General features: G+C 43.9%; 1 protein-coding gene across 1 annotated transcript in view; it reads right to left on the bottom strand.

The window, feature by feature from the left end:
- Positions 1-1,092: 1,092 nt before the first annotated feature.
- MORC3 (MORC family CW-type zinc finger 3) overlaps positions 1,093-25,321 on the bottom strand; it is a 36,148-nt gene continuing 11,919 nt past the window's right edge. Inside the window, exons 5-17 of the mRNA XM_075854596.1 lie at positions 24,857-25,004; positions 23,407-23,554; positions 18,125-18,256; positions 17,033-17,152; positions 16,518-16,615; positions 16,191-16,292; positions 15,493-15,615; positions 15,326-15,403; positions 14,545-14,566; positions 10,497-10,657; positions 8,196-8,967; positions 6,637-6,743; positions 1,093-5,193 (exon numbers count right to left, since the gene is read on the bottom strand). Coding sequence (XP_075710711.1) covers positions 5,034-5,193; positions 6,637-6,743; positions 8,196-8,967; positions 10,497-10,657; positions 14,545-14,566; positions 15,326-15,403; positions 15,493-15,615; positions 16,191-16,292; positions 16,518-16,615; positions 17,033-17,152; positions 18,125-18,256; positions 23,407-23,554; positions 24,857-25,004 — 2,171 coding nt within the window. The 3' untranslated portion in view covers positions 1,093-5,033. The remainder of the gene's footprint in view (positions 5,194-6,636; positions 6,744-8,195; positions 8,968-10,496; positions 10,658-14,544; positions 14,567-15,325; positions 15,404-15,492; positions 15,616-16,190; positions 16,293-16,517; positions 16,616-17,032; positions 17,153-18,124; positions 18,257-23,406; positions 23,555-24,856; positions 25,005-25,321) is intronic.

Genomic DNA, 25,321 nt, shown 5'->3' with positions numbered 1-25,321 from the left:
TGTCACTTCTTGAAGCATTTTACCACAAGAATTTTTCTATTGTACTTTTTCCCATTGGCGATCCATAAAACGCTCCGAAAATATGCCTCAAAATACGCTTGCAAAATTGAAAAAAAAAAACAGGAAATACGCTGGTAAACGCCTGGACAATCGGCATGTTTTCAAGGCTGATTTCGGATGCAGATTTAAAATTTCAAGCAGTTTTGGGAGCTGGTCGGCACAAAAAAAAAAAACAGTATTTAAATAGTAAATAGTAGAGACATATCAAAAGTTTGGATGGGTGCGGAGACCCCACCGTTGCTGAAACGGGAGGTGCAGAAGCACTCAGCTGAACGCCCTGCATCTTTGGCTGTGATCAGTGCTCGTCCTCAGGCTGACGACGGCTTCCATAGAACGTCTGTGTGAGCCAGTCATCAGCTTGACAAGGAACGCCGATCACATCCCAGCTGAGCGCTTCTGCACCTCCGTTTCAGCAACGGTGGGGGTCTCAGCACCCGGACCCCTACCGATCCAGTTTGATGAAAGTGCAGTTCCTCTTTAAATCATTTGTCGCTCTATTTTCAGCTTCCCATTTGGATGTTGTGGCGCTGATTTACTGCGGATAGAGCAGCTGCCTTTCCTTTCAGCGCCACTTATTTCGTTTTAGCGAGCTGAAAAATCAGAGCCGTATGAACTACAGAACCGATATACATTAAAAGCAATCGAAGCCAAATGAGGCCTTTTCCACGTTGATTCTGATGCTGAAAAAGCATTAGAATCGGCGTGCAAAAAAAACGCTGCGTGAACCTGGCTTAAAAGGGTTTTTCCATCATAGATATTTCTGATATATCCACAGGTTATGTCTCACTGCCTGAAGTCACCACCAGGGGGAGCTGAATGCATATGGATTTATACAGCTGGTAATGGACTCAATGGGAACAGTGTACATCTGTATGCAATGAGCTCCCTCTAGTGGTGGCGAAGTTTAAAACTCTATTCTGCCGTTTCTTCCAACCAACATGGCTGAATTACAACTGCCACAGGGGGTCGACCTATTTTTCTAGAGTCCTGAACGGAAAAATCTGCTACGAAGAACATTGAGAAAGCAGCAAATAATATAACAAAAATGTATTTAATAAAATGTAAATATCCAAATAAAGAGCCCGGAATTATAAATAGCGCGAAGGTATTCATGAAACGCTGATAACATTATCCGTTATATCTTCACGGATGGGACCGCAGCGGAAAACATTTCAAGGTTTTAGAACAAGTTTACAAAGTAAATGATACACGTATGTACAAGACTGAACTTATTAATGGGAGATCGCACAGGAAGTCATGAGGAACATTGTAATGGGGATAACACAAAATATTCAGTTACCCCATTGTACCCAGCCTGTAGCATAACACTGGACGGGTCTAGATAACCGCACCATATGGCAATAAGGGACAGTAGGACAAAAACATGGCGGCCATTCAGCCCTATTCACTTCAATATGGTTAAACTGCAATACCAGACCCTGTCTATGAACAAGGGTGGCGCTGTTTCTGGATTTCTAAGTATTGAGGGAGATTTCTCTCGGTTTCTGTACTGATATAAGATATATAGATATAATTTACGGGAGGGTTTACAGATGTTGGGATGTCTCGCTCAGTGCATTACTTCTGATGCAGGTATATTAGGAAGTTGCCTAAAAAAATAAAATACTAATATTTAACACAAAGTATCAGGGCGCATTTGTACGGTCATATTTCCAGTGTTTTTGGTCCCTATTGTTCGTGCCAGAAAAGAGGCAGATCACATCAGGGGAAAGCAGAAAAAAAGGGTAGGAAGGGATCAGCGCCTGTTAGGGCGCAGTCACATGTGGCTTAAAAAATACGCTGCACAAAACTGCGCAATCTGAAATATATTTATCAAATCAGATTCCTCAATTTCTTGTGTAGAACATTTTTCCAATAGGCTTACATTATTGTTTTCTGCGGCATATTTTTACGCTGCGGAAATATAAGGCAAATACACCACGCGTGACTGCACCCTTGGGGCTGGATCTCACCGCGGATTTGCCTTGGTGGGTCCCGCCGCAAAATCCGCAGCGGAACTATGACTGCTGGCGGCAGGAAGATTCCTCCCTCCCTGGGAGGTTCCGCCAGAATCCGCACGAAGATCGAGCAGGACGCTTCTTTTCCCTCCGAACTGAAAAAAAAATCAGCTAGCGGGAAAAAGCATCCAACTCCCGTTGAAACGAATGAAAGGCGGAATTTTGCGGCGGATTTCGCCTGCAAAATTCCTCCCTGTGAACATACCCTTAGGCCACATGCACACGTTGCATAATATGGTGCAGAAAATCTGCATCAAGACCGCAGGTCCACATAGGTAATTCCGCAGGTAAAATCTAATAGTGCATTTTTTTATTTATTTTTTTGGTGTGTTTTTTCCATTTTAATGCAGAAATAGGTCCGTTTTTATGCTGCGCATTTTGGTGCATCTTTTTTTAAGTTTTTTAGATACAATTTGCTGGCGAAAACACAGGATAAATTGACAGGCTGTGGATTATAACATACGCACCGCGGGTCAATTTACCTGGGTAAAAATTCTGCAACGTGTAGATGAGATTACATGAACTCTCGTTTACTGTATTAAGCTGCGAATTTACCGCATGAAAATCCACGCGGCACGTCCGCACGTAACACACATCTTGTGCGTTTGGCATTAAGGCCGTTGCACGGGCCAACGACCGTTCCTACGAACGCTCATTCCCTGATCAGAGAAGTCGACGTACGAGCAAACGCCTGTTCATCGGATTATCAGCTTGTTTATGCGGCCAATAAAACGGTCGCTAGTCGGCAGCACGTGTAAACCCGGAGACGTGCTGCTAACTTGATGGAAACGTATGGGGACGAATGATCGTAGTGACGAGCGCTCGTCCCCATATGTAACCGATCATTGCTCCTTGTGAACAGAGCACCAATTGAGCGGTGTTGACGAGCGGCGTTCGTTTTCATAGACCGTATTGGATGACATTGAAGCGATTCTCGCCTTATTCATATAGCAGAGACGGGCCGGACCTGTGGTGCCGGGCGCACAGGGTTCTGAGGAGGGCTGCATCTCATTGGAGTCGGTGTCTGAGGCTTCCGCTTATCTATGCCCAGCTGTACTCATTGTGGTTGCGCCAATCTTCACACGCGGGTAACTACTATCTGCAATCGTCCGAGGACTACAAGTAGATAACAGTGACTGGATTGTATTTTATTCTAGAGCTTCTGAAGAATTTGTATTTCCCTCTGAGGATCAATGATCTTAATGTCCGGTAATCCGTAACTGGCTGTAAATGCCGGATGAAGGGACTTTTCCCGTACCGTGAGAACATCCCGTCGCTGGATTTAGAGCAATAAATATATCCAATCATTTGCATAGTCAGATCTCCGCTTATTAGACTTATTCTAGATATCATTATATACATGACGGGTTAGGATTCAAGTCATCACATATCGTCCAGGAATGTAATATAATCTTTATCTAATACAGAGGATTGTATATAAAAAAACAAAAACAAAACAGAAACACAACAACATGGGGACGTCACCCATCACAACCCCTCCGATCAAGGCCAAACCACAGGGATAGTGAAAGCCCCCACCGATCAGACATTTATGGCATATCTACTAGACAGGACTTTCATAGGAAACCCCACTGCGATAACAATACAAACTGAAACCGTGAGGGTGGAATAGATTGCTAAGGAGCAACTGCCAGAATCCAATCCCTTAAAATACTTTTTAACGTAAAGTGTGAACAGGGCATAAGACGTCCTGTGTTATTATTTTATTACTGTTGTAACCTATAAATACTGCCCTTTTTTATGTTCCTTTAACTATATTATGTGGTGATATTTAAAGGGGACCTCCACCTAAATTCATAATACGTGTGCGACCCACACCCATCAGTAGGTAAAACGTGTGGAGTCTAATCTAGGACAACCACCAGTTTTTCAAATTTCAGGAGCTGAAGCGCTGCTCCGAGTTCAGACTAGAGCAGCAGTGTCGCTTTACTGCAAGAGCGGGGTCAAAGATTTCCAGCGAAGAGATCTCAGGGCACCGCTACGTGGGCGTCCCAGCTTATAAAACAAGGCGCACATGAATATTTGGTAAATTCCACATTTAGTAGGGGGAGCCACAAAGGAAGAATATATTGCTTATAGAACCCCCTCCCCTCTCCCCAAACTAAACTTGGAAAGCCGAGCAATTAGTGTACGGGCCCATAGACTTTCTATTGAGCCCGTACAGAAATTGCTCGACTTTCCAAGAAAAGCCGATCAAAAACAAAGCGGCTCAGCGCTCACCCGAACACTGCTGCAGCTTCGTTTTAGTGGTTGGTGGGGGTTATAGTGCTCAGACCCCCACTGGTTAAAACTTCTGACACGTCAGAACTTTGTTGATCGTTTAGTTCCCCTTTAAGACAGTAATTGGTTCAACTGCATATTGGTTATTTGAACGACCTCCACATTAAAGGGACAGTACCCAGTCTAATAGCAATGGTTGACGTAAAAACCTAAAATCAGTGATCGGCAGACTGAGGCTTCCAGTTGTTGTCAAACTCCCAGAATGCAGTGACAACTTCCATCTGACAGGAGACGCTGGGAGGTGTAGTTACTACAGGTTGGAATAGAAAAATAGCAAAAAAAGGGCAATACTTAAACCGACTTCTTCCATATGAAACAAAAACATTCAAAAATTAAAAAAACAGCTATAGGAAACATTATAAAGAGCTGGCATCAACGCTGTGCTAAAATATTATCATTCACTGTTGCTTTTTTTTTTTGGCAATTCAAATATGAAAAATACAGCAGGTTATCTTATATTTAGTAAAATCTGTATAAAAACTGAGGTATCCGCCTTGTGCATAAATCTTCTCTTGCAAATAAAAAACCCAAAAAAAATGACAGATTATTATTTGTGGTATCCATCGAGTCCGCTGCAGGAGCCTTTGCGTCATCTTTACATTTAAATAAAGTTTTGTTGGCAATATGTGAATAAATCGGCAGTGGGTGCTTTAGTTATTCGTGGCCATTTGCTTGATTCTCCGCCTGCTCCAGCACTTGGACTAAAACGTCATCAATTACGTCCACGTCATAGTCCACCTGCTCCAACTTCAGATCCGGCATCAAGGTGTTGAGTAACTGGGCGACATGAACTCTCAATATCCGTAACTTCGCCCTGCAGAGGGAGAAGTGGAAAATGGGGGTCAGTATTTTAGGTAATGGGACGGAGAAAAGGTTGCAAATTCTCCTGCGCAGTCCAAACCTTCATAGAGCACTGGAACAGGACTCCCAAATCTAGACAGCACTGTTTTTGGAGTGTTTGCTCCTCATCAGTACAGAGTAGGGTTCTGGTTGGCTCCCTAAAGGGTCAATCATCAACTTACAGGATAGTCACCTATAGGTGGCACTAGAGAGACGGTTCCGACCCATAGATCGCGTCTTTAGGGAAGCGTAACATCCACATTTTTTCATACGGCTCCCGTTAGAGGAGTTGTATGAGATTTCAAAAAGATGGCTGCATTCTTACAGAAACAGTGCAGCACGCTTTACTTGAATTGGGACTAAGCTGCAATACCCGACATAGCCCATGGAGAAGAGTGGCGCTGTTCAGGAAGAAAGCGGTCAAGAAGTCACGTTTCTCCAATGTCACACAACCCCTTTAAGCCCTATTTACCATGCCACAACAACGTTTCCATGTAGAATGGAGTCATATGCCACGCATACTTAAAGAAGTACTCCGAAATGTTTTCTTTTTCTTTTGCACATAGAATATTACTGGTGAGTTAACATTATATCAGCATCATTTGTTTCTTCCCAACTCAGTTGCGTCTATACATTTTGAACCCTTCCATTATGGGCAGCTGTCTCATGTGATCTCAGTCTGACCACCAGAATAAACCATGCTCTCATGTGTAGACAGGAAGTAATTTCTCACGTGTAGATGACTTCCTGTGAACTACAGGATATATCATGACATATAAAAAAAAAAACCCTCCTGGCAGCACTGAGATCCCCCTCCCCACCTTCCTTGTTCCTCTGTATGTCCTCCGTGTACATAGGGACAAAATGATCTCTTCAGCACTATCTAAAAGGAGAAGTGCAGCGATATAAATGTTCATACAATAATTAGCTTCAGAGTTATCAACCTCCCCTGACTATCTTAACTCTCTATACTGTGAGTGCTGTGTGAAGAGAGTTCAGCATATTTCTATGAGATGCTGCTTATCACTGCCTCCTGTGTAAAAATTGACGAGAGAAATCTATTACTAGCAGGAGGCAGGCTGATGCTGCATCACATAGGACACATTGCAGTCTCAGAAGTTCTGTCACTGATTTATCACTTGCGCTGCTCTGAGTTCTATCTACGTGTAGCAAGGGCAGTGTGAGAAGATTCTGTCCCCTCTGCACAGCCACAGGCATGATGGGAAATGCAGGCTGCATTAGGGGAACCATATCAGAGGGAAAGAAGGGACCAAGATGGCAGGCAACCGATAAATGACAAACTAAAACAAGTATACACAAGAGCATCTACATTACTCTTTAATAATAGCCTATGCTGCACTATATGGGCAACAATAAAAAAAGCTGGAGTGCTTCTTTAAATAAATCACTACTGTACCTTTCAGGATTTTTCTCATTATTCGCTTCCTTTAGTTGCTGTAATTTCATCTTGAGTTGGTTATTCTGGGCCTCCAGCTGCGTCTTCTCCAGCTGTAACTGCTCAACCTGGATCATTCATGTAAAGAAGAGTAAGAAGGGTGGTGGGTATGTTATGTACCTATAGTTACCATTAGAAATCAGCAGTAAGATATGTGGAACATTTTCCGAATTTGCTAGAAAACGGTTGCAATGCTCCAGTACTTTAGTAGAGCGCTTCCCTGGTACTTATGCAAATCAAATATGTCCAAAGTGGGCAGCCTGGCAATGTTGTGTCCGTTCCTGAGTGTAAGGGTGTGTACACACGGCCTATGTTCAGCCGTAAACCCCCCAAAAAACGGCTGAAAGTACGGGGGCTGAGCGCCTCCAAACAGCTGACCATTGTTTTCAATGGGAAAAACGGCGTTCCGTTCCCATGGGGCATTTTTTATGCGCCTGTTTTTAACGTGTAAAAAAGAAGTGCATGTCACTTCTTGAGCCGTTCTTGGAGCAAAAACGGGCATAAAAAAAACAGCTCCGTATTTTCAGCCGGTTTTTTGTATTTTCAACAGTTTTTCGCGGCGTCCTTTACGGACGTAATTGGAGCGGTTTTTCAATGGAGTCAATGAAAAACGGTTCCAAAAAACGGCCAAAGAAGTGACATGCACTTCTTTGACGCGGGCGTCTTTTTACGTGCCGTCTTTTGACAGCGACGCGTAAAATGACAGCTCGTCTGAACAGAACATCGTAAAACCCATTGCAAGCAATGGCCAGATGTTTGCAGGCGTAATGGAGCCGTCTTTTCAGGCGTAAAACGCCCAAATGACATCTGAAAACAGGCCGTGTGAACATACCCTTAATAATCGGGTTGAGTGCACATGAATTCTCTCTATGATAGGGCCGGTTGGCTGGACGCCAGGTGTGACATATTAACCCCTACACCATCCTGAAAGCAGACAACTTTTGCTACCCTAGACTACTATAGATGATATGTTAACCCTTTCACTCCCCCCGGGGCCATCAGGTATGAAATACTAATGACTTTCACTGCCCTAGACCACCAGGGATGTTACATTAACCCATTCGCTAAACTAGGTCACTACGGATGATGACCGTTACCACCCTAGACCACCAGGAAAGTTGGCATTAAACCCTTCACTTCCCTAGCCTAACAGGTTTGTTATCATTAACCCTCAAAACTATCCTAGAGCACCATGATTGTTATCATAACCCCTCAACCCCCCATAGAGGCAACAGTTTGTCTTGTCGGGGGGGGGGGGGGGGCCTAAAAATTCTATGGGCTGTCTTGATTCATCTCAATGCTGTATGGCCCTGTATCTGGTTAATGTACGGCAAATTATTTGGGCACTTCACAGCAATAATTATGCGGAGTTTTCGATCATCCAGCTTGGAGGGTGCCGTGCCCAGGTCCATAGCTGCCAGCAGGCCAGCTACGGAAGCTTAGAGGGAACATCACACGTGACTTTATACAGATCTAGATCACAACTTGATTAAGAAACGTTGAAGAATAATTTTCTTTACCTCCGTTTTATACTGATCTCTTTCCACAGAACAGGAATCAAACTTGCGGAAAATGTCATCTATTTGTATCACCATATCGTCGATCTCGCTTGTGCCGTCGACTTGGCTCATTGAGCCGGACTCCGATTTCAGGTCCTGCAGCTTTTTACACATTGTTTTCAGCCTGCTGATCTCTTTCAAGGACTCGTCACTATTTCCATGACTGGGAACGGTCTTTATTTGCTGGTGAGAAGTCTCAGTTTTCACTTGCTGACCTCTGGATTCCTCTAGACGTTTCAGTTTCATGCTCAGTTCTTCGCAACGCTTTTTATAGTATTCTTTTTCATCTTGCCCTGCAGGTCCAGGATTGTGCTGGTTCTGGGTCTTTGTGCCATTGCAGTGGCTGTAGACATTCTTATTCGGCATCTCCTGGCCCCCTTGGAAGTTGCCATAATTGCCAGAATCCTCTTCTTCCTTTTTAACAGTCATTACCGGTCTTTCCGTCTGTGTGGCGACTGCAGCCATCCCTCCCATATTCAGCGTGCCCGAAGTTTCACCGTTTAAACATTCCATGGGGATGGGACTAAGACCGGCGCGGTTTGGAGATTTTGCCTTCTCATTCTTGGGTTTGGGCGTGCTGACATCTTCAATGATGATCACATCTCCATCATCCGCTTCTTCATTATCATCATCATCATCATCCCCATCTGGAAGCTCTATAGTCTCCGGTACAGTAGAGTGCAACTTTTTAACAGGCACTGGAGAAGGTTCTTGTGGAAACATACGTTTTCGCCTAAAGGTGAAAAAATTAAAAATTGAAAGTATTCAAGTTTACAGTCAAAAAGTGTAGAAACAAATAATAAAAAAAGCAAATTAAAAAAAAAACAAGTAAAAGTACCTGAAAAAGTGGGAGAAGCAGGCAAAAATCAGTTGTGTTATATTATTTCAGCCTGTAGCCACCACTAGGGGGAGCTATTTGCAAACTATTATTTAATTTTGCTGTATAAATCTGAATATAGTGAGTGCAGGCAGGCAGAATTTTATTACATAAAGCCATTTGTGATGTATGGTCCATCTGCTTATATTCTCTGTATTAAATTACATTGTGAACTATCAAGCAGGAGGCCGAATTATACAGAGATATAATTCATATCCCACCTGCAAAGACTTTCTCCCCTTGTTACAGGAGATTCTATACATATACATATATATATATATACATATATATATATATATATATATATAGTATATTAGTGCAGATTTTGTTCTTCAGCTAACTACATGTCTCTGAGTTGTTATCTGAAGTTTGATACGGAGAACTGTGTGTTTGAACTTGGGGGGGGGGGGGGGCTGCAATTGTATGAACAGACTATTTTATTCTCATCTCACTCCCCTTCTTTTGTTATGAATAGACACCGATGTGGCCTCATGGGAAAGAAGTACTAATAAGGATTAGATTATATTCTTGCCATTAGAAATAGACCAGGAGATACCGGATAACGAAGAATTATAATAATGCATTTGAAATATTCTCATGCTCGGCCATTGGCTGAGCACAATAGTCACATTGCCTCTGATTGGTTAACCTCAAGCCTACACCCCTTTTAGAATATTATTGTAATTGAGTTTGGCAATAAACCCCTGGAGGAGTATTTGGAATATACCAGCAGCGTCTGTGTGTTATTATTTCTCCTCTCTTGATATATATCGGTATGAATTCTTCAGATTAGGATACTGGATAAAGTTCCTGGCGTGAGTGTCTGTTGGAACACTCGTCTAAATTTCAGTCTAATATAATTTGAGCCATTGACTTCCACAACACATGTCTGTGTGAAGGAAAGCTGAGAATATGGAGCTCGGTAACAGAAAAACGGAGCTCCAACCCCTATAGTTACATTAGAAAATTAAAATCAGCATGGAATTTTGGGCCAAGTCTTTTGCCTAATACCACCGCAGATATACCACATACATCCTATTAGGGAATTAGGAGTTAATAAAGGGGGCTCCGCTATTCAGGATCCGCATTTCTTGGCCAGAGTGTAAAGCGGTTACATAGATCGTCTATCTCTGGAGGACCTGTGCAATGTTTAGTATCTCCTGTGGAGGCACTGCAGGGAAATTGAGCACTACACAATAATAAATAAAATGATAGGATGTATTACTTGTAGAAAGCTAGCCATCTCAGAACTCGCGCCCCCCTCTAAATATTCAGAAGGCTTCGGAGAAGATGACAGATTTTCTCATGTAATCCTGGTCCACTGGGAAACTAAAGAAATGATTTCCAGTGTAAATGTCTTCTTACTCTATCCATAATGAACTTACCAGTCAGGGGGGGTTCCTGGCTGTGCAGAGGTTTCAGCCGCCACCAATGGAGGAGGATTTGAAGAGGACGATGGTCTATTATAATTGGTCTGAACGATGTTTAGAGCTTTTTGCATTTCTTTACTTGGAGGATTAAACAGAATTGTGGACTTATTTAAGACCTGTACCAAGACAAAACATAAGATTATTTTTTTTACAAAACTACCTATACATAATTATGTATTGTGCTTTGCAAAAGTATTCACCCCACCCCACCCCCCTAGTGTTTTTCCTGTTTTATTACCTTACAACCTGGAATTAAAATGGATTTAAAATTTGATTTTATGTGATGGAACTAAGAAAATAGTTGTGAGTGTATATGTATTCAGCCCCTTTGCCATGAAACCCCTAATCAAGTTCTGGTCAAATCAATTAACTTCAGAAGTCGCATAATTAGTTGGAATCAGTGTGTTACATAATGTCCGTATAAATACACCTGTTCTGAAAGACCCCGAAGTCTACAACATCACTAAGGCCGCGTTCACATCTGCATCAGGGCTCCGTTCCGATGGAACGTCTGAGCTTTCTGTCGGAACGGAGCCCTGACTGACACAAACGGAAAACAGAGGTTTCCATCGCCATTGATTTCAAAGATGACAGATACGGTGCAAATGGTTTCCGTTTGTCTCAGTTGTGCAAGGGTTCGGTCGTTTTTACGGAATCACTAGCGTAGTTGACTACGGTATTCATTCCGGCAAAACAACGGTTTCCGTTTGTCCTTGTTGTGCAAGGGTTCCATTTGTCTTCATTGAAATGAATGGTGATGGAAACCTCTGGTTTCCGTTTGTGTCAGTCAGGGCTCCGTTCCGACAGAAAGCTCAGACGTTACGTCGTAACGGAGCCCCGGCGCAGATGTGAACGAAGCCCAAGATGTACACTACACAGAACGTGTTTTATATACAGATACTACATCTCTTCTGAGTTTGCCAAACATCATGTGGAGACTCCCGAACACACAGCAGAAGATTCTCTGCTCAGATGAGACTACAATTCAACATTCTGCTCATCATGGGAACCGCAAATTGTGGCGCAACCCAACACTTCCCATCTCCCCAGGGACACCATGGCGGTGGCAGCGTCCTGCTGAGGGGGCAGGGACTGAAAAACTGGTCAGGAGTGAAGGAAAGATGGATGGCAATAAATACAGGGCAATTCTTGAGGAAAACCTGTTTGTTTGCCAGAGATTTGAGACTGGGACGGAGGTTCATCTTCCGGCAGGACAATGACCCTCAACATCCTGGTAAAGCTACACTGGAGGGTGTAAGGGGGAACATGGAAATGTCCTGGAATGGCCGAAAGTCCAGACCTCAATCAAATAGAGAATCTGTGACATGACCTGAAGACGCTGGAGACCAACACAACCATCTAACCTGGAGGAGCTGGAGACCAATACAACCATCTAACCTGGAGGAGCTGGAGACCAACACAACTAACTAACCCGGAGGAGCTAGAGACCAACACAACCAACTAACCCGGAGGAGCTGGAGACCAACACAACCAACTAACCCGGAGGAGCTGGAGACCAACACAACCAACTAACCCGGAGGAGCTGGAGACCAACACAACCAACTAACCCGGAGGAGCTGGAGACCAACACAACCAACTAACCCGGAGGAGCTGGAGACCAACACAACCAACTAACCCGGAGGAGCTGGAGACCAACACAACCAACTAACCCTGAGGAGCTGGAGACCAACACAACCAACTAACCCTGAGGAGCTGGAGACCAACACAACCAACTAACCCAGAGGAGCTGGAGACCAACACAACCATCTAACCTGGAAGAGCTGGAGACCAACACAACCAACTAACCCGGAGGAGCTGGAGACCAACACAACCAACTAACCCTGAGGAGCTGGAGACCAACACAACCAACTAACCCAGAGGAGCTGGAGACCAACACAACCATCTAACCTGGAAGAGCTGGAGACCAACACAACCATCTAACCAGGAGGAGCTGGAGACCAACACAACCATCTAACCTGGAGGAGCTGGAGACCAACACAACCATCTCACCTGGAGACCAACACAACCATCTCACCTGGAGACCAACACAACCATCTAACCTGAAGGAGCTGGAGACCAACACAACCATCTAACCTGGAGGAGCTGGAGACCAACACAACCATCTAACCTGAAGGAGCTGGAGACCAACACAACCATCTAACCTGGAGGAGCTGGAGGAGTTTTACCTGGAAGAATGAGCAAAGATCTCGGTGTCTGGATGTGAGAAACGAATGGAGACCCCAAAAGACTTGTATCTGCAGCAAAAGACTCCACAAAGTATTGACTGCCAGGGGGCGGGGGGATTTATCACATTAAGACCCGAAACAAAGAACTGTAACTATGGTTTATATCACAGTAAAAAATATTTTGCACCTTTGGTAAACGTGTTGTGTAAATCAAGTGGTACAAACCCCAAAAATCCACTTTAATACAGGGTTGTAATGCAATAAAACAGAAAAAACAGCAAGGGGGTGAATAATTTTGCAAGGCACTGATTACACATACTGTATATGTTATTCCACTGTTCAGTCAGGCTGTACCTTTGTATAGGATGACAGGGCTCAACAGAAACATTCAATCCCTCTCCTCAACAGTATTTCATATGGATGAATATAATTATATATATATATACACACACACACACACACATAGTTTAACCCCTTAGTGACCACCAATAGTCAATCATTAAATGGCTTTTTTTCTATGGCAAATGTGTCTTTAAAAAGGGGCTAAAAGATAACGTCTATATGGAAGATCCTGTAACCGTAGGTCGGCTGAGCAGCTGTCAGACAGCCAGGCGCCCCCAAGAGAAGGCAGAAATTATATTTTGTTTTTTACCCAGAGATTCAAAAATAAAACAACATTTTTGAACTCGACAGTGATATTTTGAAAGGATAATATTGCTAAGAAAAAAAAAAGCAGCTGCTATTTGGTAAAACATGATAAAAAAGTAAAGCTCTATTGCTCAAGAAAAAATTAAATAAAACGCTCAAAAATAGAAAAACTACCCAAAAAAAAACATCAAAAAATATGGCCATTTGACCAGTACATTGGAAAAAAAAAATCTCAAAAATATTCTGAGCAATGCAAAAAAGCGCTCCATGTTGTAGTATATTATCAAACAATTGTCTAACTGTGAGATAACCGTTCCTCCAGTTTGCGCGGCCGCTTTCCCAACCTTCTGCGCGAGACCTCCAACAACCAACCAATCAATCAAAATTGAAAAAGCAGCATTACATGGGCGCCACCACTGGATAGAAGATCAAGTCAATGAGATCACAAGGATCTTAAAACCACTTTTTAATGAACCTACTGCGCGTTTCAAGGTCAATCTAACCAACAAGAAGTGACCTCGAAACGCATAGTAAGGTCATTAAAAAGTGGTTTCAAGATCCTCGTAAACCCATTGCTTTTATCTTCCATCCGGTGGGGACACCCTGGTGATCCTGCTTTTTCATTTTTTGATGATCGGTACAAAAATAGTTTTGCTCAAAGTCCCAATAGCCCAAGTATTAAATGGCAAGGTTGGCAGTTTTGAGACCTTAAAACTGCTGAAAGAGATATATAGGGATATAGGGGAGGGCATTGTAAACACAACCAGTTGTCTCAGTCGTGCAAGTTGCATTACAGAGAAACCGACGTTTGATACCCCGATGCCGCAATTGTCACTTTCTGCTTTGAGCGATGGCTCGAACGGCCAATCAGGAGACCACTAGAGCTGTCACTCAGAGCAGAGGGGCGGGGTTGGCAGCATGCAGGGGAGGAGCACTTGCACTTCATGTGACCGCCTTAGTGGCACTTGCGATCGCAGCACCAAGGGAATTAAACATCGTTTTTTCGGTCATGCGAGACAAAAGCTATGTTTATGCCCCCCCCGCCCCTTTATCGGTCTTTCAGCAGATTTGAGGCCTCATATTAGCGGACACATTCTAGTATTCATTTTTATTTTACCTTAATTTTTTTTTACTTTTTGAAAACATAAAAAAAAAAAAAGGCTAAATACCTGTAAAGCCAGTTCATATTTCCTGTAAAGTGTGGAAGAAAAAAAAAAGTCACAATAAGTATTCACCGGTTTGGAAAAATACACAATTTAAAAAAAAAATATAAAACATTCCTGTAGGCCAGAATCACACACAGCGCTGCGACACGTTTTTTGCGGTGTCCTTTTGGCCTGCGTCCGGGTGATTTGTGCTGGCATATATCGGTTTGTTTTTTTCTGTATAAGAAAGTGCAGCAGACTGCGCTCCCCTATGCGGTGGGCCACCAATAAAAACAGCATACCGCCATATACATTTTTTAACACTGTGGCCAAAGACCGACATATTTCACAGCGTGGTTATAAAATGGCATACGTTGGAGAATACTCCCGACATATAGTCCATGCAGTATGTGGATAGAGTCTAAGGGTCCTCTTACACAGCCCGACGTGGACCGTATAAACTAGCACCGATCGAGACAGCTCGTTTGCTCCTTTGACAGGGAGCTATGTTTGGGGACGAGCAGACGTTACTCCGATGGTTCGTCCACATTTAAATCCCTATGATGGTAACATTACCTTCTCCCTTCAGGAGACATCCATGGCTCCTCATGGGTGGAGTTATATCCTAGTATTTGCATACACTATCAGTAAATTGAGCAATCCCATGCGTATTTAATGTGTATGCTGAAAGGTCTTTGGACGACAGTTTAATAGATTTAAAGTGGTTGTATTAGAAATGGCCCCACTCCAGTCTTGTATTCCATTCCTACCGTGTAGTAAACATCTTCAAGAAAGAGTCACTTGCCTTTTTTTGTGTGTCTTCTCGTACGTTGAGTGAGTAATCTCATCATCGTCCTCTGGTTCCTCAGGAACACTGCAGTCTCTGTTTTGGGTTAAGCAACAACAATTCACCAATAATTATGGCAGGCGGTAGAATGATATACACTATAACACAAGGATAGGAGTCGTTACCTGAACTGTGGGTCTGGGTTCATATTACAGTACCACTTTTGTGGAAGTTTCCCTATGGCGTCAGGAAGTTTCCTCCATTTTAGACAACTATCACACTGGGCCCAATTCTGATCAGGCCGTTTTCTAAATTCAGAAGAGTAACAAAGCATCATTTAGAATTTTTTGGGACGTTGGGCAGACGGTCATCAGGTTTGAAACAATAGTTTTTAGAATAACAGGCAAAACAATGTACAATTGTTTGGATAATCAGCCGAAGTCCAGCTTAAAGGGGTTCTCCGCTTTACTCGTTAGAAGGGTTCATTCACTGTAAGCCGTCACAAAGTGTCCCCTTGCTGGGACCCCCAGCGATCAGCTGTAATCTGTGGTGAAACCTGGCAGTGTTTAATTTCCCTGCAGCACCACCAAAGGCGAAATGAGGTATTACACAGTTCCCATTCAAATCAACAGGTTGTCGGTATAATCAAGGACAGGTCTTCCAAAGCAAGAGACGCTCTTTGTAACCGCTCTCCACACTGGCCAAGAGATGAGGATCCTGAAAAGAGGACTTTTAACTCAGAAATCCCTAATAGAGTATAGAAAATGGGTGATCTAAACTGTACAACCCCTGCAAACCTTTTCCTGCCAATGACGTAGCTCACACATCCTGGCTGGGGGCATTTGAATCGTCTCACGGGGGGTTATTAAATACTCTCACTTACTGCTCATCCTCCACTGTGACACTCGTCTGCAGATTTTTCTGCGTATGTTCCATCTCATTCCAGTAATCGTTCAGCTTCTCTCCTAGTGCAGTCTGCGTAAGTCTGGAACAGAATTGTATAGGTCTATAAACACACTGGGGAAAAATTTTATGAAATGAAAAAGAGAGATGGCTTGCAACTTGGAAATGGGAAATACCGGGGTACATGTACGCCAGCCATGAGGTGAGATAAGCGTCTCGTACGGTGCGAAATGTATAGAGCGCACGTTTTTTTTTTAGTCATTTGTGCCAAATCAAGTGTCAAAATAATGACACTTTACATACTTACCTATAGTCTCTTGTATAGTCAAAGTCCTGTTTGTTATGTGTAGGCTTTAGAAAGTTACATTCAATAACCCCGACCACGCCAACGCCCATGTTATTAGCCTAGAAGAAAGGACCATGAACACAGATCAGTCACTCAAACCCTCCAGCAATACAATCCATACAACTATTAGGCTGGATTCACACGAGGTCATTACGTCCGTAATGGACGGAATGTATTTCGGCCGCAAGTCCCGCACCGAACTCAGTGCAGGGAGCCGGGCTCCTAGCATCATAGTTATGTCCGACGCTAGGAGTCCCTGCCTCTCCGTGGAACTACTGTCCCGTACTGTAATCATGATTACAGTACGGGACAGTTGTCCTGCAGCGAGGCAGGGACTCCTATCGTCGTACATAACTATGATGCTAGGAGCCCGGCTCCCTACACTGTGTTCAGTCCGGGACTTGCGGCCGAAATACGTTCCGTCCATTACGGACGTAACATGCTCGTGTGAATCCAGCCTTACACGTGAGACTCACCCTCAGCTGACAGCCAACTCTCATGTAGGCCTTGATCAGCCGGTTTTTGTGGTACATCATTATGCCGTAGTGCTCCTTGTTCCGACAATTAAAACCAAAAGTGATTTTCACCGGTTTATGCTTCTCGCGTTAAGGAAAATCTATTGGAAAATTTCTTCCGTTCTTATCCCAAATGAGATCCGCCGCTGCAATCAGCCGATACGGCTCCGAGATCAAGCATGGGCCTGGAAGTTGATTTCCCCGCTACAGGGAATATGGCCCAATTTTGGCCTTGGGGACAAAGGGAATTTTGTTTGTTTTTCCTTACTGCATTCTGACCGCCATAAGTTTTTATATTTCTTTTCAAATTTACAAACGTAGATGAGGGCTTGTTTTTTGCAGGTAGAGCGGTATTATTTTATAGCATAGATCTTTTTTGGGGGGGGGGGGAATTTATTTTTTTACCTTTACCATGCGGTGTAAATATGTTAACTCTATTCTGCAGGGCGTTACAGTCACAGGGATCTCTTTTTTAGGTTTGATTTTATTCGATAAGTGCTACTTTTATGGGGAAAAAAGTGTTTTTCTCTTTGTCAGACTTTCTTTTCCATCCCACTACAGAATTTTACTTTTAACAAATAATGCATTGGATACCACTGTATTCTAATGCATTAGTACCTGTCAGAGCAAAAACTGAGTCACCTATTAGTCCATACGTAAGGCACGGCCTAATAGGCAACTACGCATGGCAGTCATGGGGGGCCTTTTTTAGACCCCTGGCGGCCATATTTAACAGTCTGCATCCGTGATAGTGTTAGGGGGGGGGGCGGCGGCATCGAAGAGGTTAAACAGTCAAGATCGTGGTTACCTCCAATCTCTGCTGTTGTCGCGGGCTGGCTGTCAATCACAGCAGCTTCTCCGCCAGTGACGGCGTGGGCAGTCATCACTTTGCTGTAAATTTAAGGCACTGGTCCTTAACCGCGAACTTCCAGCACTGTAAATGTTACGGCGCGTGGTGCCAAGGGGGTTAGGCAGAGGGAGCGAACCTGTGAGACTTGTTCCCACGCAGCAGCATTTTTATACAGGTTATAAACTACACAAGTATAAGGATACGGATAAAGACTTGGGTCTGTAGACGTCTTTTTCTATATGTGCGAGGTTTTTGGAAACAAGTTGGGTTTGAACTTTTTGGCCCCGTAGAATAATCTGCATCCGCGGTTTCAAATATAAAATACTGCAATATGCCTGCAAGAAAGAAAAGAATGCACAGATTGATCGTACGGGAAAAATACTTTATCACGACAGAGAGTAAGAGCCAGATAAAGTGTGAAAGAGCTTTGTAAAGTTTTGACAACACCTTAAAAAGGTCACCCAGCAATACAGCGGCCGTACATTAGTGGTTTTCAAACGACCGTTTGCCCATCGATATGTCGTCCATGGTTGGTCTGTGATGGTGGTTGTTGTTCTGCATGACAACACCAGAAGATAAAATGCCAAATCCCCGATTGATCTCTGGCTTGGTCTCTGGTTCTATGGATGGGATGCAGATCTGTAATTTGGCATGTCCGACTTTACAGAACTGCGCCCGTCCATGAGCGAAAAAAATACAACATGGCAGATCAGATTTACTACATAAATCGGTCTTCCCTCGGCGTTGGTCATGCTCTTTGTCCAAATTGACCTTTTCCGCTGTACAAAAATTTCTAGTGTATGGCCAGCTTAAAGGGACTGTCACCAGTTTATTAATTCCCCATCTCCTAACTAATCTAATAAGCGCTGTGCTGCTGACAACTACAGTGGGATTTGTTTTAAAAAAACATTTGCAAAGTTATGAGCATTTTTCTAAATATGCTAATGAGGCTCCAATAACAAATGGGAGGTGACTTTTTCTTTTCACTCTGGGCGGTGTGTTTTCTGTAGGACGCTGTCCAATCATCATACAGCTCCTCCCCCTTCCCTGCCCAGCAACACAGTGTGATCATATAGTATACAGCTTCCATTCCCGACTGTGTATTCAACTGGCGATATCTCCCGTTATTTCACAGCTAGTACTGCGACCCTGGTGTCATATGAAAGATAGGACGCAATGCTCGGATGGAGTCACACGGTGACGAAACGCGTCAGCACGCGTAGCCTTCTTGTTTTGACGTCAGCCGCCCAGATATTGCTGTTACCGCTGCACCCGCGGCTCCCATGGATGACTAATGCAACTGCTTGCTCATGGTTCACATGCGGCTCCCTAGACGTATCTCTCTGCGGCTCCCTTGGTACACAGTGCGGTCTAATACCCTGATGCGGCTCCTTTTGGCGTGGATGTGCCAGACTGCCCTGCTGTCCAATACGGAGTGGAGACCGCATGCTGCATTGGCTACAAGCCAAGTATAAAGACTTGCCTCAAGTCCCCTACTATTGGGATAATACACGACGCTGTGCAGAATTGAACTGGTACCGATCCTGTGGCCGTTGCTATGGACTTCTTCCAATGATTTGGACTTGTCCTTCGTTCCCTATCATTGGGGAGATACTTGGTGTCTTATACATCTAAACTTGCACCGACTTTTTGGCCATCGCGACCGACCTGGATTTGGTTCATAAATACTGGACGTCTACTGGACCAACTCTGGCACCTCACGATTGGATGAGTATACTATATCCGCTCTGTTGGAGCTCCCTCTGTGCCAGGTCGCCCTTTTGTTTATCCATTATTACCATAGACGCCTTTTTGCTGCATATGCACATCCCTGAACAGATATAAGGTCGTTAAATACTATACTGTATGATGTGATTTAACCATATGTATTACTTTAGGTAGACTGTACATGCCTTTTCACATACCTTCTCTCTATAGATGGTATATATACTTATACGGCTGAGTACTATATTTATGCATGTCCTCAAATCGCCTATATATTCTCATTCACATGCATTTGTACTACTGGCTGGGTTTAATAATGCTTTTAGGACATTGGTCAGATGCAATTTTGACCCAGCCGGGTGTGTCTTTTCTAAACCCGCTATATAAGATTACCGTTAGTGCGGTTGTCTTTGATATTTTTATTAATAATATATATTTTCTCCATTTTATTAGGGCTGGGCAGTTAATCGAAAAATAAAATCGAAATTCAGCGCAATTAAAAAATCGACGTCATCTTGGCAATTTCGGTTTTATCAATTATTTTTCCCGGTTTAAACTGCATCTTCAGGACACAAATACAGTTGAATCCAATGGTAGAGCAGGAGACTCGCTCTACCATTCACTATGTATCGCTGGAGGGAGGGATCTCCTCCACACATTGTTGAAAGGGGATTAGACGAGTATATATATTATTTTTATCAGGCACTATTGGGGGCAGCTGTAGGAGCTTTATACAGCATGGATGCAGCTATGGGGGACTTTATACTGTGTGGGGTGCAGCTATGGGGCATTATAATGTGTGGGGAGCACTATGGGGGAACATACTCTGTGGGGGCGGTGTCAGGGGTATATTATATACAGTAGTATACAGCAGACTCGGGGGATAAATATTAATTCAATGGAGTAGCATGCAAGTAGGGGGCGTGGCATGTAAAAGGGGTGTGGTCTAAATAATCATAATTGAGATTACATGTTCAATTAATCGTGATTTTGATTTAGGTCATAATTGCCCAGCCCTACCCATTAGAACAGACTTTTCTTTCCTTTTCTATGTTCTAGGTGGTCTACAGCTGGAGATATGGCTATTTGAAGTGATCCCTCCAGCCTCAGTCTCTCACACTGTGTGAAGCAGCTTCATGCTGATTGGACAGCATCAGAGGCTGGGAGGAGCTCCACCTCAGGAGAAGCGCAGGTGGTGACACCCACTTGCCTAGTATAGCTTCATTTACATGTTTAGGGGTAACATTCTCAGTGTAAGGATACACAAACTTCTTAAAGAGATAGTCTCACGACAAGCATAACCTTTGGATCAACCCCCCCCCCCCTGTGCATTGTGGCTGTCCCCCCCCCCCCCTCAGTGAAAGTACTGCTAAGAGGGTAAGAGTAGCCCATAGAGGCCTCATAAATTGCTGACTTTTACACTTGCATGAGCTGTCTAATGATGAGCTAATCTGACACCCTTATCAGTGACCCTCTTATCAGTATTTTTTTTATTGGGGGAAGGGAGACTGCAGGGAGCAACTGACTGGACCCTCTTATCAGTATTTTCACAGTAGGAAGTAAAATACAACAGAGAAGGAGCCCAAAGAAAGGGACAGTACTACGATCAGAAGAAAAAATATATATATTTTTTCCCCTTTCTTTAGCAACTGTTACATGAAAAACACGGACAGGGATGATGTCCATGTGCTGTCTGTGATCATCACGCACCCATAGACTTCAATGGGCGTGTGGTCCGCAAATACAGACTAGAATAGGACATGCAGGGAGATTCATGCATAAAAAGTTCAGAAATAAACATGAGTGGCACGTATGTACTTCTGCGCACGTCTTCATGCACAGATCGTCACAAAACCACCAGAACTGAATAGACCAAAGATCTCTGCGATCCAGATGTTGGTAAATATCTTAGTCACAGAGTTGACAAATGGCCTGATTAGACGCAAGGTTGATGTGATGTGGCAGGGCCAGTTCACACTGAGTTTTTTTAGAGGTTTTTTTTTTACGTGGAAACCGCGCCAAAAAATGGCTGAAAATGCCTTCCATTGATTTCAATGGGAGGCGGAGGAGTTTTTTTTGCCCTATCTTTGGGCGTTTACGCCTCTGATCTCCCACTGACATCAATGGGAGGCAGAGAAAGCGTATTTCGCTGCGTTTTTTGCCTGCGGCGCTCAACGGCCGCGGGTGAACGACGGCGTGCAGGCAATTCCTTCCAAACGGAATTTTGAGGCAGATTTTCCTCCTGCAAAAAACTCAGTGTCAACCCGGCCTAAAAGTTCATCTTCTTACTCCTGTAGCAGAGAACCCCCCTTCTAAATGTAAGAATCAGAGAGCACATGTCCCCTGGGGTTGGTAAGAGGGGTGAAAAGTTCCTGTCTCCCCCCTGGAGTCTGCGCAGGGGGAGAGATGAAAGGCACAGGCTGTAATCTGTCTTTCTGATGTTCTCCGCAGCTTCCCCCTCCCTTCACACATATACAAAATGCTTTTACATGGACCGTGAAAACGAGCGCCGATCGATAATACAGCTCGTGGACAAGGAGCGATGATCGGTAATGTATGGGGATGAACGATCGTTACTATGATCGTTCCTCCCCAAACAATTCCATTACGTCGGCAACATCTCCCATCTAGCGACCATGTCATTGGCCACATAAACGAGCCGAGCAGCTGATTAACAAGAGTTTCCTCGCTCATCGGATGATCGGGTCACACGGCAATGATCGGGATTGAGTGTTCATGCGAACGCTCGTTTGCCCGAGGAAAAGGGCCTCAAAACTTTTCATCACGACTTCGTACTAGTGCTGCACCAGAATATTGTTCTCGGAGTTTTGAGCCCAATATCAGCAAAGATGCTGTCGGACCCGCACCGATGACATCAGTTGTCAGAAGTTGGACAACCCCTTTAAGCGTTTCACTGCCAGGAGGTATTTAATGTCATCAATTTACATGATGGCTGTGACTAGACTATAATACTTAGAGCTTTGTACACTATAAGGGTAAGGCCACACGGAGAGGGACTGACCCAACAACGGCACCATGTTTGGCGCGGCTGTCAAATAGCCTGTAAATAGTTGTGGGTAAAATGACCCTTTACCCAAAACAACGCGCGGCCATTAACAGGCTATATGACAGCCGTGCCGATGCGATTGTTGGCTCAGTGCCACTCCGTGTGGCCTTACCCTTATAGTGTACAAAGCTCTAAGTATTATAGTCTAGTCACAGGCATCATGTAAATTGATGACATTAAATACCTCCTGGCAGTGAAACGATTAAAGGGGTTGTCCAACTTCTGACAACTAATGTCATCAGTATGTCATCGGTGCGGGTCCGACACCCGGACCCCGCACCGATAAGCCGCTCCGGTGGCCTGCGAGCACCGGATGTTGTGGCACATAATGCTATGTACGAGCCCGGAAGCAGTTGGCTCCGTACATAGCATAGTGGCCGTGCTGCAGAACTACAGGTCCGCTCCTATTCACTTGAACACTGCAGCTCGGCCGCTATTCCGTGGCTGGAGCCAACTGTTTCCGGCTTGTAGGTCGGGTGCACAGAGGCACTTGACCAGGTGATCTGTGCGGCGCCCGGGTGTCGGACCCCCGCAGAGCATGTACTGATGACCTATCCAGTGGATAGGTCATCAGTTGTCAGAAGCTGGAAAACCCCTTTAAATAAATCTCCACCAAAATCTTGCATATTATAAAACAGAGTGCCACATCCATATTTTTGCTAGCCCCCTCGGAGGGCGGCTGACAATACATACCCTCAGAGAATAATCGCTGTCTGGAGCAACATGATCAGCTCTTTCTTGCTTCTTATAGCCAGTTTTGGAACATCCATCAAACTCCTCAGGGATTCTTATGTCATATTTATCCGTAATAAAATCAAATTCCGGCTGCTGTTTTCCGTCTCTAAATAAAAGAATATGTAGAAGCGAAGATTATTAACACAGAACAATTTCACCTTCTTTTCTGTATCTATGTGTACTATAGGGGAGAGGGGAGATCAAATTAGGCAAAACTAAGGAATAAAGATGCAACCTCCACTGAATTGGGCATAATTTCTCTCAAAAGGTGTTCCCCTCTCTGGACAATCTCGACTTGTTGGAAGGGTCCCTTGACAATAAAGAGATTACAAAGTGTCCTCCTGCTATGATCCCCAGCGATCAGTTGTAATCTGTGGAGAAACCTGGCAGTGTTTCCCTGCAGTGCCACCACAGGTGAAATGAAGCATTACACAGTACCCATTCATATCAATGGGATGTCTGTGTAATGCAGAAAAGGACAAGTCCTCCAGAGTGAGAGATGCTCTTTATAACCGCTCTCTATTCTGGCCAAGGCATGAGGATCCTGAACAGGACATCCCCTAAACACGCTTTGAAACCTGAACAACCTCTTTAATGGATTCCTAATTTTGAGGCTGCATTGACAATTTCTGGCAGCAGAGAAGACAGCTTTGTATAAAGACAAGAAACTCCTCGAATACGGACACTAGATATACAAAATATATAAGAAACACACACACACACACACACAAACACAAACACACACAAACACACACGGGCTGAAGGGACAGGGCATAATTTGCCTGGTCTCCAATGCAGACAGTGCGGGGGTGTGAGGTTTCTGCTGCAGCAAGCTGCCTACCAGTCAGGAACAATGCGGCGTAAGCCTCAGCTCCTTTTCCTTCTTGTTTCACATGCACTAGCACTGGAAGGGGGGAGAAGAGGAGACAAAAGTGCCTCCAGTGGCACCTCTAGAATATTTTGAATGTTCACTTTTTGGATTGTGCTATGGGAAAACAAATTTCTAATATTTTTAACACCTATTTTTATTATTTATGTTATGTAGTTTTGCCACCGTAGACATTTATGGCACATCCACAGGATACATGGGACCCCACCTATGGAGATAACTAAGTCGACCGGTGACAGACGCATCCGGGCAATGAAGGACAGGCGGTCGTGTTTGCGCTTGTGTCTCTATTCAAGTATAAGCGAGTGTAGTGCTTTCCATATTCTTCTCCTCGCTGCCCTTTATACCTGCCACTTGTACAGATCACAGCTGGGCGATTGACAACCCCTTGGTATTTAAAAGCGGCTGGTCCACAATCTCACTATTATTAACCATCATGTTCGATGTCATTTTATATTTTGTAAGTGTAAAGCGTCCTGGAATATGGTCTTAATAAACTGTAGGCAAATGTGTTCTCACCGTCTCATGTTCCAGATGATGATCCTCGTTCCCTTTTTCCCATAAATTGCATCCAGTTCTGTCAGCAGTTCCTTTTGTGTAGTCAGGAGAGAATGTTTTAGGATGGCGCGGAGATTTGTATCGGAGCTGGGAGCGTTCACAAGCTGCTGTATGTGGAGTCAAGGAACTTATAACATTGCAAAATTACATTGAGAGAGAGAAAGAGAGAGAGAAAGAGAGAGAGAAAGAGAGAGAGAAAGAGAGAGAGAAAGAGAGAGAGAAAGAGAGAGAGAGAGAGAGAGAAAGAGAGAGAGAAAGAGAGAGAGAAAGAGAGAGAGAAAGAGAGAGAGAAAGAGAGAGAGAAAGAGAGAGAGAAAGAGAGAGAGAAAGAGAGAGAGAAAGAGAGAGAGAAAGAGAGAGAGAAAGAGAGAGAGAAAGAGAGAGAGAAAGAGAGAGAGAGAGAAAGAGAGAGAGAAAGAGAGAGAG

The sequence above is a fragment of the Rhinoderma darwinii genome, chromosome 2, assembly GCF_050947455.1.
Source record: "Rhinoderma darwinii isolate aRhiDar2 chromosome 2, aRhiDar2.hap1, whole genome shotgun sequence".
Classification (NCBI taxonomy): Eukaryota; Metazoa; Chordata; class Amphibia; order Anura; family Rhinodermatidae; genus Rhinoderma; species Rhinoderma darwinii.
Note: the sequence above shows the minus strand (reverse complement) of the source record. Positions and strands in the feature narration are given on the sequence as shown.